We start from the raw sequence: 19959 nt of genomic DNA on the forward strand, positions 1-19959 counted from the left end.
CTCATGCACACACAGATGAAGAAGAGGAGGGCCCTTTACAGTCACGCTTCCCACAAGAAGGGGGAGGGATGGGGAGAGATAGGGACGGGGTGAGTTGGGGGGGTGGGTGGGTGGGTTAGGGTGCTCCCTGGAGGGGAGGGGAGAGAGCAGACGTGGGTTCCCGTGCCCGTGGGCGAAGGCTCATCCGTGCTCTCAACAGTGTGCAGCGGAGCAAAGGTCGCCATGACGCCCGCGGCATCGCTGCCTCCCCCAGCATCAGCACCGTGACGGTTAGTCATGCTGGAGAGGCAGGGAAGTGCACACACACACTCACATGCGCATACAGAGATACATATTTGCACACCATACACATATTCATGAGTATTAGCACATACCTTTACACACAGAGATACACACACACACACATACGCATACAGTATACCCATCCATGGTAAAAAAAAAACACACAAACTAAACTGCACACACACAGACACACACACACACACACACATACAAACACACACACACACACACACACACCACACAGAGGCTTCAGCAGTGTGGAATTAATTTACAGGAATATGATCTGCCGGTGTGAAGAAGTTTGGATGATTGATGGCACAAGGCCAATGGCCCAATCCCCTTCTCTGAGTGAAGTTAAATGGTTTCATGCCAGGGCAGACAGACAGCAGTGGCCAGAGTCTCCCCAGCATCTGCAAGGCACTAGATGTGGGCCAGCCCAAATGAATTCAAATGCTGTGTATTTAAGCAAACATAAAATGTCATGTGTACTGAAGAAGAGAAAAGCCATTAATGTTTTTTGTGGTTTTGGCTGACCACAGTAGACGGGCACTCTTAAAAGCAGATCCCCTTTCTCACTGGTCATGTTCCCTCCCCAAAGGGGGACACACAGACACACACACATACTTTTGGGCACTGAACAAAAACATCCGCGACAGACGGCAAGGCTTTTAGTGGGGTTGCAGTGTGTTGCTCAGGCATCTGTGGAGGGCGAGAAAATCCTTTTCCCTCCTCATGCATCCTCTACTCTAAAAGCAAGTGCCCAATTCCAGGCTTTGCAATAAATCAGCATTGTCCTGAGTCTGAGGGGAGGCTGATATCAGCGGGTTTTTATTTACTGTAGCTGTGACTGTGAGCGCTGAGTCAACCTACTATAAATCTTTACAACAACGTGTAGGAGAATGTAGGGCATGCAAGCAGGGAATACAACGTAGTCTTCACCCAGATGTACAATGAAGAGGAATCTCGGAGAGGAGACGAGCTGTGGCGAGCCTTTACGGCTCAGATTTCCAAACACGCGAGATAAGCAAGTCGATAGATACCTACATAGAGACGAACGGTTCACAGCAGTACTGATAAGAAATAGCTTTGTGCATCATTTTTAATGCTAGTCATAATGCTTGTTTTGATTATATTTACGTTTCATTTACATTTATATTTTGTCATTTAGCAGACGCTTTTCTCCAAAGCGACTTACAAGGATGTATACACATTTTACACTGATGGCACACTGCACACCAGGAGCAATTAGGGGTCCAGTGTCTTGCTGAAGGACGCTTTGACAGGGAATCAACCTTCTGATTACTAAACGACTTCTCTACATCCTGTACCACTGTCGCCCCTCATTGTATAGTCACCCACAGCATCATCTAGCATCCCAGTATTTCTGATAGGTCCCAGTGTAATTAAGTCTCCATCATGGAGGGCATGTGATGACCGAATAGCTCCTTAAAGCAGGCTGTTTTATGGACCCCCTCCTGCTAAGCCCCAGGCCCCCCTCAGTTCTACGGGTCCAACTTCACCTGCTGTCTGTCCACTTCCTGACGCCATCTTGGGGGCCACGGCTCCCAGCCAATAATGGTCAATCTGCTAATGCGCTTCTATTACTGATGTCCTCCAGGAGTGCAAGGGGATCGATCTGCATCCCGTCAGCAGAACAGACTCCCAGTAAATCAGAGCAAGGAGGATGGACGGAGTCCCCAGGAGATCCTTCCAGAATGGCGGCCAATTCTGAGCCAGAGGGGGGGGGCTGGGGGGGCGGGTAAAGCTCAGGGAACCCCATTTGTTAACTGGCAGCTCCCGCTACACACTCGGGGAAAATGGTGCTAGCGACTTCAGTATTAACTCCCGCTACACATGAGCTTGTTCCTATAGAGCCACTCGGGGAAAATGGTGCTAGCGACTTCAGTATTAACTCCCGCTACACATGAGCTTGTTCCTATAGAGCCACTCGGGGAAAATGGTGCTAGCGAATTCAGTATTAACTCCCGCTACACATGAGCCTGCTCCTATAGAGCCACTCGGGGAAAAATGGTGCTAGCAACTTCAGTATTACGGGTTCAGTACCCCCAGTCAGATCTCACTATCTGTTTGCACTCCACTGTTACTGTCTTTTGAAAATAACCTTATTAAGACCAAAAGCTTAAGTATGGGATAATGATGACACAGCATTTGGGTTAGCTGAACATAATGCATGTTTGAGGTAGTAATGCAACCGTGACAGGAAGCGGAGTTGCAGCTTGAAGTGCCGCATTTTCTGCTACACGAAATCTGTGAAGTCTATTTTCCTGCTTATGGCACAGCTGACACAGCTGCGTTTTGTTAAATTGCTAATATCATTTCCATGTTTTGATTGTTCACACTGGCTGTTTTTAAGCTGTAATCTACATCAATACATAACTATGATATGACTGAACTGCGATGAAACACATCAATGCTGATGTTCATATTGACAAAATAAATGTTATGGTTTGAAAATGGCCTGAACCTTGCCAGACTGATGCTGATGTATCTACGACCATGTGGCACACATCAACATCATAGAATAGGCAGCGCACCATCCTCAAGCCCCGCCCATGAGCTTGAGTCTCATTTTAATTGGCTGATCGAGACTCGTCATACACAGGAGTAACCCCACCCTGACCCCGTCATTAGCGTAAATGTAGTGTAACAGTAAACTATTTCAACTAACATGTTGCTACTCTTTATACTTCCATCAGTCCACGAATTCATTTGTAACTGTCACAACGCAACAAACTTGGCAAATTCATATGCAAGTTTACAGTAAAAAAAAAAAAAAAGGCTTGGACTGCATCATAGGTGTGCAAATATATAAAAATGAATTTATATTCTGAAGAACACGTCACAATAGGATTCAACCAAGGTGTGGAATAATACAAATATAATGAATGAGGGATGTCTGGAATTTGGCAGAGGAATAACTATTGTTTATAATGCCCATACTCAAAGCCCAGAGAAACCCTTCCCTGCTGCAAACGGGGCAAAGAGATCCCAGGACCATCTGCAACACTGACTCTTCTCCACAGTACCAGCAGTAAAAAGAGATTTTTCCATTCAATAAACTGTACAATATGATGAGCTGTATAAAGAAGAAAATTGTGTATTATAAGAATGATTTCTTCCACTGATCCAAACAGCCTTTGTACAACCCCTTCTATAAACCCTTCAGTACTTCTGTGCATTAAAAGGATATTTTGATTCGTACATTTTGATTCCTTCTTGCTGGGTGGTGTCTCTGCATTCTGAATGAAATCTACCCCGTGTCTCCAGAGCAATAACGAGTTAGGCATATTCCCTGTAATGTGTAACCTCCTTTCATAACACTTTGGATTACATAACATTTGATTATCCTGCCAATGCTTTTTCTCCAGAGCTGCAATATTGTTAAAGCATACGACTGTGTTTGTGTACCATAGGCACTGAACCTATGACCTTGGCCACTGAACATATGACCTTGGGCTTGCTAGCATCTTAATTGATTGGGTTCAGCTCCAGGAGAGCAGAGCATAAATAAAGAATCTTCATAATGTGCTGCAGCAGCATCACAAGCCCACTAGAGCTCTATGGGGTGTTCAGCGGCATTAACTTGAGAGGTCTGAAGTATTTTGCACAGAGCACCAAAACAGCTTTGAGCATGTGATGTCATCTACCGTTTAAAGTGAGGCTTTGACTTGTCAGTTTTTCACACTGCCTGCCACAGGTGATACCATAGTGTCCTATACTCAACAACCCTCAAGTCCGATGGCAGAAGGCATTTAGCCATCATAATCATTAGATCAGGCAACCGTGAGAAAAATACACGAGATCCAAATAATAGTGGTGAGTAAGAAGTGAGCGATTCTTATTCCTCGCCACACACAAACTTCTGAAATGGTCAGGTTTCAAATGTTGCATAATCTGTTTAAAAAAACAATGTCTTAAGGATCCGAGTAATATCTCTAGACCTTGAACTACACTTCAAAACACTGCAGGTTTATCTGATATGAGGTGCTTTTTTATTCAGTAGTAATTCCACAGTGGAACTATACTTCATTTATCTCCTCACTCAATGCATTGGCACGAAGAGGCATATGAAAGCTCTCACAAGGGGGAAACAACAGGCTTATGGTTAGTTGGGCAGGCCTGTCTTGGGTATTTTCCTCCTGACACTGACAGAAGGCGGGGGCGGAGGGTGGGGGGGTGTCAAGACGACAAGTCTTGGGGGAGGAGGCTGACACTTAAAAAAGGAGCATGAGGCTCAGATCATCATATCATTGTAAACACACATTTCTTTCTTGATTATTTGAGATTTGCACAGATGATCTTTGGTGGAATTAATCAAAGGGGTCTAAATGTGATGAGAACTGGCAGTACAATCTAATTTCTTAAACAAATATAACTGAACTATGCTTCTATATTTCACCGAAAATGTCATATCAGCATAATACTAGAACTGCACAGTCTGAAGACAAGATATATCTACAACCTGAAGCAACAGCTAAGAAAGGTTACTCAAACATACTCAATAAATCAGAAGACGTACAGGCATCTCAGTCTATAAATAGAACTTGGCCAAATACATAACTGACCATGATCAATTTGTTAAAGTTGTCTCTCAGTAATATATCCCAATGCACCATGATAATGCTTCAAGCCTGCAGGGTTTCCCAGGCTCATACAACTGGCAACACCTCCTTGTTGCTAACTGAGTTAGCCATGTGTGTAGTCAGTCCTACATTCCCTTTTTTGGGCTTAAAACAGCCAGATCTTCCACAAGAGCCCAGGAGCAATTCTGTGTAATCTACTTCCCCTAATCTACGACCTCAGCAGTTAGGCTAAAAATAGACAACTAACTGATCAGGCGATAAAACACAAGCACTCCGTCAGTGACATTCTGGGCACATTTCAGAGACTTGTAGACATGGTTGTAATACACATGTCAGTCACTTCCCTATCATGTATTGCTCTTGTAGCTTCGACTTGTGGTGACCTCCTTCAGGCAGGTTTAGATGAGGTGTTGTGGACAGAAATGTGGGGTCCACTGTTGTTGCAGCCCTTATCTTCATGTTATTTTCCCCTCAATGTTGTCAAATCTGAGACTGGTTTAGTCACCCGAGGCAGAGCAGTCACTCTTGAGGCCTCAGCTCCGCACTACACATGACAAGGCACATTTTCTCCAACCTGAGTACCACTGGGAGCCTTTGGATGTCAGAGCTCCCTGCAGCTGAAGCAAACTTCTGCCTTAATCTTTTTTAAGGGACAGGGCAGTATGATTTAATGTAATCTGCCTAGGTAACCTCCTTTCCTGATAAAAAGGCTGTATCTATTATAGAGTGCTATCCTCCCCGCAGAACATCTCGGTTATACCATTTATCACACCCTTGATAAGTACAGGTGTAGGAGTTCTAATGATGTACAAGTTCCTCATGAATATTTCCAATCACCTAAAGCAAAGGTGGATTTTCTGCCCAAAAGGCAAAGGCACACAGACTCTTTTAACAGGCTGCTTATCAAAAGCCCTGCAGTAAAATCCACAGCACTTTAACTGGCATGAGAGCAGTGCAAATACCCATCTTGTTCTAGGTGTTCAGAGCACAGCACAATGAAATCTAAAGCACAGCCCACTTGGGTTACATTATGTATCATCCATTTCCCGTGACACAAAGCCAGCTTTAAGTACATTACGTAAATATTTCAAAATGACCAAAATGTGCTGAGACCGCATAAAACAAATGATAGGAATCCTATCTACAGTTCATCAACCAGTGGTCCCTTGAATTAGTGTAAAATGGTACACCACATGTCAAATTCATCTTGAGGGCGGTAAAGATATTTTCGACCGGTTTGAATATATTTGGATGTAATTCTGTCCAATGAATAATATCGATAAATTAGACAGAGTTTGTCCCTCGCACTAGATAAATTGTGCCCTTCAAGCAGACGCCTAAAATGATTGATCCAAAAGAGGGTTGCAGCGGATTGATTACACCACCTTCCCCATGCTCAGAATTTATTGATCAAGCACTCCCCCACAAACATAGCTCTGTGGAGATCCCGATGACAGATTTAAAACATAAACTTCAAGTAATAAACTGGATTGAGCTTGGTGTCAACAGCAACAGCCACATACTTTATGGCCGCAGATATAATTCAAGGAGAGGACAGTTAGAAGCAAATGAAAATGGTCTTGGTCCAGAAAGGCAATTTATTAGTCAGTAGCCTGGCACCCTAGAGGAGGCTGGAACTTCCTGGAACCATGTCAAAAATGGAAAACAAATTTCAGCGCACTAGCTAGGCGGACGGAGTAGCAGGATAACATCAGACTCCGGTGTGTGCTTTCTGGAAATAAAAGCGTGCTATACACTGTATGTTACCTTCACCTTAAAGAATTTAAAAACGCTCTTGCAAAGCATCTTATTCAGTGGCAAGCCTCACCAGTTTAGCCTAAAACTGCTGCATTGTTGATGGAGACAATCACCTTTGAAGGCGTGATACACAGACAAAAAGTGAGGTTGGCGGGCATTTTTTCTGTGTTGTTTTCCTGCTAAAGTGATGAGACTCCCAGCAGGCAGCCGTCCCATGCTGTGGCTTCTTTAGGACAGCTGGGTACTGCTGGGTACTGATTGCATCGCAATGCTCAAAAACCAGATTAGCCCGGAGCAAAGACCACAAAGACTTTTTTTTTGTCTTTTTTCACGCCACAGACAGGAATATAAAGAAGGGTAATGGACTTACTGTACTCTGCTCATAAACACCAAAAATATCAGTTGGTGAAATTAGCATAGCCACTCATGGGTTCATCCCCAAAAGCAGCCCTCTTCAGATACCATGTGGAGAGAGAGAGCTTCTAAATGCATTTTTTCCCCCAGAATTCCACTGAACAAAAAATGCAAATATGGGTGTAATTATAAGGCCCCTGCACACCGTGTTCATGAAGGTTTTTCAGACTAGATTTGCTTTCAAGCTGCGCTAGCTGCGCTAGCTGCGCTTGAGTCAATGTATTTCAACCCGGCCACATCTGTTTATAACAGATAGCGTTATAATAATGGTGATTTTTCTCTCTCTCTCTTTCCATCTTTCACCAAGCCTCTCCGGGTGACGTAACCATATCCCTGGTTGAAGGAGTGGCACTTACCAGGGAACATGATTCTGGGGGGCGGAGGTGGTGGGGGCGGGGGTGGCAGAGGAGGGTAGGGCCTACACTGACACGCCAGCTGGCACTTGGTGCCCACTGTGTCGGTTACAGTCCGAGAGCATGACCTCTGTGGCTCTCCCAGAGCAAGCTGTAGAGAGGACGAGAAAGAAGGGCAGAAAAAAAGACTGAGACACGAAGAGCATGTTAGCACAGGAGGAGGACATGAAATGCAATGTTACTGTTTCCCTCCAGCTCTCTCTCCACCTCTCCCTTACTGTCAATCTCACTTTCACCGTCAAATGATGTCTGGTTTATTTAACTTTTTTGCGTATCCTATTTCTTCAATGCACTATTTTCTCTTACACTTTGTCCAACTCCTTTTCCATTATTTTCCTACTCTCACTCTTTGTTCCACTCACACACACACGCACAACGTAGCTTTATCACTCCCTTTCTCTCTTCCAGTCTCTCTTTCACTTCATTTCTCTCTGTGTTTCTGCCTCTGCTTGTCTCTCACACTCTATCTCTCCCTCTCCCTCTCCCTCTCTCTCTCTGCACTCTAGTGCATGAGTTGTTCCCTCCCACTGGTGAAGGCTAAGAGGCTGTGGGGGCTGAGGAGGCTGAGGTCTCTCCTCTGTTTCTTGCCGTTCTAGTGCCTACGCATGCTGTGGTACCCACCACACGCCTCTAAATGGTTGGCGAGAAGCACAGGGCAATCCCTGATCCCTGACACTGCTACCTCTCTCCCAGCGCCAAGCGTGGCAAAATGCTTAACACTGACACTCTCTGTTTACTCACCAACACATGATCATATCACTTCAGTTTAAAAGTAATACAAGCCAATAAAACAACACTTAGTGGTATTTACACATCACACATGTATGGTTGATTAAATTAATGGATTATGATTTCCACAGATTTTCAGTTTTGTTTGCTAAGGACGATTGCATCAAGTCAAAAATACACACCTCATGTGTTGTGTTGTCAGCTAACAGCTAGGCTTTTTATTTATGTTCACTATGTAGTGTATTTATGTAGCCAAAATGACTATATAGCAAATGGCTGTTTATAGACATATTATATTATAAATGTTATACATGTAACATAAGACATGTTACTTCGAGACCTCAGGAAGATGTGAGACTGACGACAATGCTGACATCTCCTTCATATAGGTTACAATCACAGGTTACAAGTATGTTAAAGTATGCTGAACTCATGGAGCTCTCTGAGCTTGGATGTTCTATTTGCTATTGTTAAGTCCCGGAATGTGATGCTTGTACCGAGCAACTTTAAAAATGTGTTACAATTTAATAATTTTGACAGCTTTTATCACAATGAAAATACATACCTGAAATACAAGGGGAAATGATGTCAAAAATAACTGGCTGAACACGAAGTGCCAAAACCCGAAGATGAACGGAAATTTGTTTCGGACCAACATCCCTTCTTCGCTCTTCTCGAAGCCCACCTCACAGAAAAAGACGCGTGGGTTGCATACGACTCGTTTATTTTTAAGAACTTAATCCAGTCCTCCCGGTTTGCCAGCGGATTCTCTATTGAGTTTCTCCACAAATGGTGTCTGGCACATTCTTGTCCATTTATCACGATGGTCGGTGGCATGGAAGATATCGCAACGACATACGTCTCACTGAAACATTGAAAATGAAAAGAAAAGAAAAATTCCGGCTTTGTATTACTCTAAAGTTTGGTCCACTTTTTGGAGATATGGTGCGCAAGGATGGGCATCCAGACCCCGGCGAAGGACCAAAGTTCTCCAGAGAGTAAGTGTGGGATATGATACTGGCAGGGTGCACAAGGAATCATCTCTTGTTTTGCATGGCATAAAATAGCGACAGCACACCGCAAAAGTTACCTGGGCTGAAAAATACCAAATGCCATGTTTTATTAACACGCGAAAAAGCTTATTTTGTCCATGTCCTTTCGCGACGACAGATTTTCGCTAATTTCTTTTTAATGAGGCGGCAGAGTACCGCTCTCACGTCAGCTAAATCGTCCAGGGTTTCGAATGAGGAATAAACAGTCCTGCTATAGCAACGTTCTCTAAAATAACACTTCCATCCTTTTATCTGACTTCAAATAATAATTTAATGACAGAGAAAGTGCGCATAGACCTTTAACGGAGCTGAAGAGATACGACCCGACGAGAGTATATCCACGGTGGTTGGATGATAAGCTATGTTTAGGGAGATCACGGCGTCGTTCAGTCAGCCAACGCTCCGAGCGAGTTGGAGGGATATGCCAAGTGAAGGAGATACACTGCGACCACAATAGTGTGCGTGTGTGTGAGTGAGGGAGAGAAAAAGACAGAGAGAGAGAGAGAGAGACGGAGGGAGAGAGAGAGAGATGTAGAGTCCACGCAATAACCTGATACTGTAACTATAGACAGCACACACCAGACTAAAAGCTTGGATCTCCTATTTACGAACACGAACTGAATGACATAATTTTATATATGATTCTGTCATTATGCTGCTCCTGAATATGATTTCAGTGAACACAGACTTTCCACCAAAACATAAAAAATGAAATTACAGTTACTTCTTCATGGTTATCATCTTAATCAGAAAAGTCAGCGATGAGAACTTAAATGCCACATGGACTATATACTGCTATATATTATTATATATATATTTGGATGAGTGCACCATGCTAAAAGCGATTTTCACCATGTCATGACTTTATACTCTCCATCCATGTCTATACCATACCCCAAATCACCATCTTGTGTATGTGTACATGCAAGCAGCTGTGTGAGTTTCAGGGGGAACGTGCTTGTGTGTGAGTGTGTGATAGGTGGGCCTTGGTGAATATGAGCCTGCTGCTGCTGCTGCTTCTGCTAGTGAATGATGTGATGTGGGGAGAGCCCCATGAGGCTCAGGCACACTCTCTGACAAAGACACATGTACCAGAGGCATAAGCACACAGAGATTTGGACACACTTACATGCATCTCTCTCTTTGTCTTACACTCACAGCACAAACACATTAATTTAAATAAAACACATGCTGACAGAAACACACACACACACACACAGACACAGAGACACACACACACTCTCTCTCTCTCTCTCTCTCTCTCTCTCTTCCTCTCTCACACACGTACACACACAAACACAAACACGCACGCACACACACACAAACACACACACACACTCACACAAGCGCACACACACACACACACACACACACACACACACACATAAATACACTAAATACACACTCACACACACACACACACACACTCACAAACACACTCACACACACACACACACACACAAACACACTCACACACACACACACACGCACAGACACACTCACACAAACACACTCACACACACACACACGCGCAGACACACACACACACACACACACACACACACACACTCACACTCACACTCACACAAGCACACCTCCCAACCAGCTGCCACTCTCCCACTGAGGTACTAATCAGCTGGATGCCAACCTTGGCACCAGAGATGAGGGCTGTAAGTTACCCCTGTTGGCCTCATTAATGCCCCTCACAGACACAGCACATTGCACCCCACCCCTTACCCCTATGTATCACCGTTAGCCCACCCACCCGTACACCATACAGTACACCAGTGGCCAGGACTGCGGATCATTAAGCACACAACATGGAGAGCAGTCCTCGGCACCTGCTAGGTCTCGCCCTGTATACAGAGCCTGCAGGAGCCTGGGCTGGACAGACACCGTTAAAGAGGGGGCAGTCTCCGCCCCATCACTCGCCCCCTCCCCGGCCCCTGCCACTGTCGGCAAGAGACAGCGGAAGTTTTACTGCGTGGCACTTAAACCTGTCCCCCTCGTCGCAGTTTTACGAGACGCGAGGCGCCTCTTTGGTGCGATCATCCTCAGCACTGGAACTCCATTAGGTCTCATGGACCGCATAAATCACAGATGGAATACATTGAATCCTAATTTATGGACCTTGTTTTTTCAGCGAATACAAACTGAGCTTTCCAATACTGTGAAATCACCTCAGACACACAAGCCTTCTTTATTTCGTTTTACTTAGTTATTTATTTTCACACAGACATGTGCTGTTACAAACTGTCGTCTTCGGAGAAAGCTGCAGGATCTTTATTGACTGCTGATAAGTACCGCTATAACTTTGAGAGACGGTGCTGAGGCCAGAGCGTTTCAAGCAGTTTGTCAGTAATTCCAATCAGGGAGCTCTAATGACTTACTCGTCTGCTTTAGCTACCTTGCAGTTCATCAGCAAGGTGCTTTGCCTCAAACAGCAAATCCTCTGGGACAAAAACAATGACTGAGCCTCTTCACCGGCAAGATTGTTTTTGTCTGCGGCAGGTTTTTTCTTCTCTTTCAGTATGGTGTTCATTATTTGTATGTGTTATAATTGTGAAATTTTAACAAAAGAAATTTTAATTTATGGCCAGGTCTGGAATCGTTCTCAATTGGGCAATGGACCGATGGACTTTACACAGGGCCACAGGATGGGAAGTGTCACTGGTTAAGGGTGAAATGCAGACTTTTTGACCACATCTTTAGAAGGAGTTTTTGACCACATCTTTAGGAGAGGTTTGGGTCCACCCCAGCTGGAGCTGTTCCAGAGTCAGCTATACTTTGTGTGATGTGTTCAAAATTGGGGAAAGCCGACTGGGAGGTGGCTGGGTATAGGATGTAGAGAGCAGGAGTTAGAGGCGGGGGGATATCGGGCGAAACACTTGCTTTGGTCTGCAGCAGAGCCAGGGTGCCTGCACTGCTGACTGCCCTTAAAGTGTGCTGTGATCTAATAAGAGCCTGATGGATGGGTGAGGGCTGCATTAGGAGAGATTTGGCTGATTGGTTAGTGATCCAGTTCAGTCCCGGCCATTAGTCTGTTACTCAATCAAGATTTGTCTCTCTACCCCTCACTCATCCTCATCTCTCTCTTTTTTTTATATTCTCTTTACTGCCGTTTCCTTTTGCCACTGTTCTGTCTCCTACCTTGCTGGTGGGCTGTGTCCCTGCTCTGTCTCTCTGGATCTGTACAGGGCAAACCCCCATGCAGTTCTGGGCTCTAATTTAATTGTGCGGCAAAGAGGTTGCATCATAGGGTGCTGTCAGGGTGACGTCAGAGGGAACCTTTGAACTCATGGAAGCATTAATGACCAGACAGGAGTCCGTTGGTAGCAGTTACGGCATCACCAACACCTAGTTTTTTTTTGACCTCACAAGTGACTTTTATTTTTGATATGTAGTCACTGATGTCATCTCAGCTCTAACTGTATTAACAGCTTCAGACTAAAAATGTGTTAATAGAACACTGTAAAAAGGTGTCCAGCAGAAATTGTGTCGACAGTATTGGCCTCCTATTGACCATGATCTGCTTGTGAACCCCCATGACATCAGCTCAAACATGACTGCCATTGACTTGCCCGAAATGGCCCGTTTCTGCCATAAAATCACTGCCCTTTGAACCCTGCTCTTGTTTTTAATTAATTTAGCTTTTTAATGTTTATCTCAATAGGCCAAATTCATTGTACAACAGGGGTTCGCACAAGGGTTACAGTAGTCCTTTTTTTATCAATTTTTTTTCCCTACATATCTTTCCCTTAGCTGTTCTGAACAGTCAAATTTGGCTGACATTCACAAGTCTGAATTTGTGTCCAATCAATCGCCCGGGATATAGTGTGCAGCAACCAAAGGCCAAGGCCGCTAATAAAAACATCTTAAATTGGTCAGGTCAGACCATAATTGGCAATCTGCATGCAGCTCTGCTTCTCAGAGTAGGTAGCAGGAGGAAAGGAGTGCCATTTTAGGTTCGCCGAAATGAATTAAAACAACCACGCTTGAAGTCTTTCTTGCCATGTGAGATAAAAAGTTGTTCTTATCAAATTGAATTCTGAAGGAATGAAAATATGCCCATTTCCTGTGCCAGTGAACATGAACCAATTCCTAATGCTATGTACAAGAATGCAATAATTGCTACAAATTATCATCTGTGTTTCTGAATTAAATTTGCCATTCAAGCAAGACAACTTCCTACAGTAGTTATTTCCTTTGAACCTTTTTTTTTATCATCCTGAACTAAAGCAATTTAAATATTCCTACAGAATCCAAAGAGGATAAGCGTAGAACTTAAAAACATTATACCTCAAAGGCTTGGACTAGTCCTTATGACTGCAGTGCTCATTATTTCATCAGTAAAGGGTTACTTGCCAATATGAGGAGCGAAGCTCTTTTGGCACCAGATCATTAGGAAACTGCCTCTAAATATAAAAATTGGGGCATGGTTTGAAAAAAGTGGGTGCTGATCATGACAAATCATAGTTAATATACAGTTTTCTTATTCTAATGATGCACTTACCCCTCCAGTATTCTTTGCTGAACTTGGTCTCCCTAGACAAGCAGAGCTCACAGTTGTTGCCGGAAGGTTCTACCGCAGCCTGTGCTGTCGAATTTCCCTCAGTCCCTTCTCTCCAAATCCCCAAGGTACAGTCTAGTCAGCACATCCACTGTGATTAGTCCTTTAGCCCTATAGCTTGATAAAAAACCTTCATATTTTACTTCCAGAGCCTCTAAATGTCTTTTGTTCAGGCTCAGCTTTGAAGTTTAAAGCCCTTTTGAATCTATTTTATTTGGACAGAGGAGTGAGCAAAGAAAAAGAAGCACAGCAAAGATTAAAAAAATAACTCACATCAGAAGATTTACTTTGCTATTTCTGGAGTTGATAATAAATTGGAAATTTAGACTGAGCGTGTGGGGGAGGAGAGCTTACATTAGTGTCCCGTCCTTTGAGAATGTTTACTCAAGGGAATACTGAGGCAGTTATGGACGATGATTTAAGTCATAAACACGGCGGATCACCAAAGATCTTAATCTCCATGATTTTCTTTTATTAAATGGAGAGGGATAATAAATTCACAGGTACATGTCATGGTTCCATTACACTACTTCTCATGTCCGGTCTCATGTTCAGCGCCATTATCAACTATAGTTGAAGTAGGACACTCAACCAACGTGAAAGAACCCACTATGCAACCTGAGAAATTCTCCCTAGTGCTTTTTTGTTGCATTGGATTCACCCACACTGGATGTCAGCATGCTGTACATGTTTCCGTCAAAGTGACATGGCTGCTTGGTCTTGTGTGAGGTCACCCGAGTCACTGTGGTGTTCTATGTCAGTGTTCTGAAGTACAGGCGTTGGGTTATGAGACATTGAGCTGGTGACAGGCATTGCCAAAGGGCTGTTGGCTTGCCTGTGGCGTTGAGATTTAAGGCATTTGTTACGAAACTGAGTGCAAAAAGTCAGACTTAGTGTTCCAGTCCCATGAGGATAAGTTACCCCCCCTGAGCTGTACTCTCTCTCTCTCTCTGCCCCAATTCAGCAAACATCCAGGTACAGACTGATGACTGCCAAAGGCAGTTGCAATGTAAACAGACCCATTTCAGCTTGGTACAGAGTCATTTTATTGGTTCCTCTTGAGCTCAAATCAGCAGGAGGAATCTAACAGAGGGACACTAATGGAAACACAGACTGTTCCAATCAAAATGACGCATAGCAGTTCAGCAGAACTCGCTCCTTTTAGTTCTGTGATGGCGACTTGTTTTTAAGGATAGAATGATAAGTTGATGCCATAACTCAACACAGCATAGCTGCCAAATAAAAACATTGCGTTCCTTATTCATACTTCCTAAATTTCCCCTCGGGATAAATAGTGTATCCATCTATCTATCTATCAGTGTCAAAGTGCAGCAAGGTGAATGAATGCACTACGTATATGACATAGGGGGGCATCTTGCACGTTGCTGAGGGTGTGGCACACTGATCATTTCCTTCGTTGAAACAGAGTTGTTATCCGTCTCCCTTTTATGGGCGGAAACTGTCAGGCAGGGCTGTAAAAACCCTAGAGGACCAGTACCCCCTCTGAGTAACATGATGTAGCGTAAACAGCCCAACCAGAACATCCTAACTGGTCTTTAAAGCATTCAGTCTCTTTTGGTCTTGCACATGTTGCTTTACTTTGTACTCCCTCAAACAATTTTCATCTACAGTAATAAAAACCTGAAAGCAGAGTTGATCTCCCTCCTTAGCCTCAAGGTCACTTGTTTAAAGACTCAAATGCTGTAAATAGCCTAGAGTGTCTCACTGATGGCTTCTTTAGCTGCTCCACTTAAAGATAGAGGATTGCTCTCAGACGATAACGGGGCATAAGTGACACTCAAGAGCTTTTAACATTAGCATCAGAAAACAGTGCATCCTCACCACCGGCTCCCCCTACTTAGAGCCTCTTCATTTGTTGCAATTTGTTTGTTTCAATCTGAATGGGCACTCTACAGTCGCTCCCGAGTCCCGAGGGCTGTGCCGTGTACCTGGGCCCCGGCTCTAGGAGGGTGATAAAGAGCGATTTCATTAGTGTAGAGGAGTTGGGAGTGAACGCTTCATGCGCTATCCACAAACTGCCCTAATCTGGGGAAAAAGGACGCAGGCTCAAAATATATGGAGAGGAGACCACCTTCCAAATGGTCATTGACATGGCAGCCATGATGTTATTTTCTATTTTTGTTATTGTCAACTATGGTCAGCTGTGCTTAGTTATGTTGAAAAGGCAACAAGTATTTATGAAGTGTATATCTTTAAGAATGTACAAACTCAGGTTCACACAGAATGGATATGACACCTTATGCAGTAAAATGTTCTTTCTGATGGCTAAGAGCTGGCCCTACCCAGTGCCTGTAGATCACAGTAGCAACAAGATTTGGAGCATTCAGAGAATGCAAACCTCCGCCTTGTGACCTTGACCTTTGACCTTGACATCTGAAAATCTAATCAATTATTGCCATTATATTACCCTATCTCCCCACAAAGTTTGATGGAAATCGGTCCATGCGTTTCTGCGTAATCCTGCTGACAAACAAACAAACAGACAAACAAACATACAGGGGTGAAAACATAACCTCCTTGGCGGAGGTAATGAAAGGATAGACTTGGGTCTTTTTTATTATAAGGGCTGTCATGATAAAAGTGACTTAAGTTTATCTTTCTAAAAGCTTAATACCACTTTTCCCTTAATGTGCTAACTGCTTAAAGCTGTACATTCATGATACTTGTGATATTGTGTGATATTGTGATGCATCATGATATATTTCATATCGCGGGTAGGTGGCGATACTCAGGCCTAGTATTGCAACATATCTTGATCTACAAACCTTGGATGTAAACGTTTGGTAAATGGAAAGTAGAGGAAAGTTTTTTCAGTGGACGGTTTATGTCTATTCATAATTTAATTTGTGAAAATCTTTCTTTGATGTCTATTCATAATTTAATTTGTGAAAACATTTCTTTTATGTCTACTCATAATTTAATTTGTGAAAATCTTTCTTTGTGCCAACATGCTCCTCCCCCCACACTCTTCATCAAGTGCTAAACGAACCAGGACACTCGGACCTTACCACACATCACAAACGCTTGGGTGTAAAATGATGTGAAAGTGCCACGGATAACACTGATATGTATGGCATTCCGACTGGACTGGACAACACATCTATCCTACAATGTTGTCATTATGTGTTAATGTTGCATCGGAGTAACTTGTATGATATCCCTGGAGGGTTTGCTCCTGAGCTGAGTTAGGTCATCACTCAATGCTGTTGTGCTTCCAGGTCAATAGCCATTTTTTTTTATATTTCAGGTCAGTCCTGGTTAGATCAGTCTCCCTCATAATGTCTCATGCATGGTGCCGCTCAGGCCTTATATGAACACGTCCATTCACGGACACGGCTGAGCTTAGTAGGTCAGCTTTCAAAGGCCAGCATAGAAAACTTTTACTCAAATTTCAGACAAACATAAAGAGACACAGAAGTGCCCTTATGTGTCCATTACATCAGAACATGACTGGGGTGAGTCGATTTGATACTAGCCCCAGTTCCTCTCCACTGATTTATACGTCTTTTGCAACAAGGTGTCTTAAACATCAAAGGTCAAAAGTGTCCCCCTGACTTTTCTACGGTTCAAACAAATGCACATTTTAAACAAACAATGCAAGTGCGCTGGATGAAATGAAGATGAAATTATTGGCCATTTCCTATGTGTCAGTTGTGTAGACAAGTAGAACTCCCCTCCCTTATGTAATGATTCAGAGTATAGTTAGACATGGTGAGGTTCACAACAATGGAAACATCATTGTGTCATTTGTCTGTCTGTGCTGCAATCCTATATTGTTTTTCTTAAGGCTCAGTTTACAAGCAAGCTGCAAAAACATACATAAACTCGCACAGACTTATCCAAAGGTAACGGGCACGCACAGTTTAGTGTAACACACACTTATTTGCCTAAAAAAAAAGTGTGGAGGTAATGGAAAACAAACATTCAATTACATATTGAGAGTATCTCATGGTAAAAAGTGGGATACTTTCATAACACCCTTACAGACAGCCAGGAGACCTCCATTATGCTAGATTGGCTTTCAAGTAATCCAGCTGACTGTAGGTGGGTATCCTCTGGTGTGTCGTCTCACTCAACACATATGCAGCGGTGAGTGGGCGTTGAAAGGTCACGGAATGGATGGGTGATGGGTGTGTTTGTGTGCGAGAGACGCATAGGAGAAATATGATAGAAGGCTAGAGTGATGCAGACTGACAGTTGATAACTCTGCACTCTAGAGAGGTCGGTTAGAGTTCACAAATACACACAGACTCACTCTCTCTCTCTCTCTCTCTCTCTCTCTCTCTGTTGGTCGGACAAAATAATCTTTCCATATGCACCAAGAAGGTGAATCAAGGGGTGATTGGCTAGGACATGGAAGGAGGTCATCTACTGTTCACTGAAATGACGGATTGGTTATTGCTATTGTTAGAACACAGGCTACAAGCTTTTTTTCATCTATTTCTTGTATTTTAATTTATAAAAAAAAAATGGAACAGGAAGACATGAAATGACACAGAACAGGGGGATATGAAAAACAAGAAAAAAGAAGAGGAAAATGGACCCCACTCCCACCCACACACGGACTGATGGACTGACTTTCTCTCTCACACACACACACACACACACACACACACACACACACACACACACAAGCACACACACACACACATGCACAGTCGCACAAAGTCTCTCTCTCACACACACACACACACACACACACACACATAGTATACAAGACAGAGTACAAGATATGCATGTACAAACTCAAACACAGACACACACAATTGCACTCCTTCACCAAGCACACACACACACACACACACACACACACACACACACACACACACACACACACACACACAAATGAATAAGGTCTGAACTTGCAAACATATGTCAGTCCTTAGATCAGAACATGCTTGCTGGGTTTCTCTTTAAATATCTACAGGGCCAACCTTTTAGTGCTCCCTCTGAGGTCATGGGCGCCCAGGCCATAATTAAATATTTGAACTGATCAAAGACAGGTTTCATCTGAAGGGATGTAGCTGGCTCTATCAGTACAAAGACACAATCAAAGCCCAAATCCAACATTACTGCAGCTTTTTGCAGTTACGTGAGAAAAAAAAAGATCAGTCATCAGATCTTCCGGTCATGTCAGTCATATCATATCTAGTCATATTTACTGACTGGTGATCATAGACATGAAAAGTCTGCTGCTGCTTTTGATCAATGTAAAATGTTTCCATTAGACATGGCTTTCAAACGGTGCCTGTGTCCACTGGTTGTGATTATGCATGGTGCTTTTTTGATTTATTATTTAATGCTGAAGGCTTCAGGTTTTGGTCTTTTGTCCACATTAATTACATCATGGAAAAACCTCCCTTTGATGACCATCTCCTTTGGCAGGTTTGTCCATTCGGGGTCGTCGCTAGGAGGCAAATTTTCCTTTGAAGGATACATCAGCAAACCGAACCACTGTGCGTTTCCCTGGATGGAGATGGGAGACAGACATGATTCAAGGACTTTAAGCCCCAGTTCCTTCCTTCCACGCAGCGAAGACACCGCTCTAGAGCAACACGGGCTGATTTCATTCTTTCAGCCTGCCTACAACTCCCTCAGTGACCGCTCAAGTGTCATAGAAATCGAAGGATAAAATGCTTCAAATGCATTCCATACATTTACTTCCAGAACACAGCATAAAGATAAGGCTACGGACAGTACCTGTCAAGACGTCTTTTACATACGAAGGCTTAAGAGGACTGTATTTAGTGAGGTATCCTTCAGCAGTCCTTTCCTTGACATGTTTTCCAATTTGAAAAAAGGGGGAAATAATGCACAGAAAGATTGATGACCTGACATTTAGTGTTTGTGCAGTTGGTTGATGATCTCTAGGGACTATGAGGTTCAACTGGAGACTGCATGCATGCCGTGCCCTTCACTTGATGCTGGTATTTACCCAAGGATTTCTCTATAGTGCATGAAATGGTTCAGAAATAGCAGCATTCTGTGAAAGATCTAGTGTGCAGCCCAGTGTTTAAAAAATCCTATTAAATATTGTTGAATCTTGCCTCCATTCCTTGACAGCCTAACAGTCAGGACAGAGGATACTTGTGAAGGCTCAGGAGCATTAAAGCACT

General features: G+C 43.5%; 1 protein-coding gene across 1 annotated transcript in view; it reads right to left on the reverse strand.

Annotated features, from left to right (window-relative positions):
• The window catches only part of prima1 (proline rich membrane anchor 1), a gene marked incomplete at both ends in the record, with an annotated part of 55426 nt that overhangs the window by 29354 nt on the left and 6113 nt on the right, over positions 1-19959 (reverse strand). Inside the window, one exon of the mRNA XM_080860365.1 lies at positions 7415-7562. Coding sequence (XP_080716491.1) covers positions 7415-7562 — 148 coding nt within the window. The remainder of the gene's footprint in view (positions 1-7414; positions 7563-19959) is intronic.

Source organism: Sprattus sprattus (assembly GCF_963457725.1).
Source record: "Sprattus sprattus genome assembly, chromosome: 2".
In the NCBI taxonomy this organism is placed as follows: Eukaryota; Metazoa; Chordata; class Actinopteri; order Clupeiformes; family Clupeidae; genus Sprattus; species Sprattus sprattus.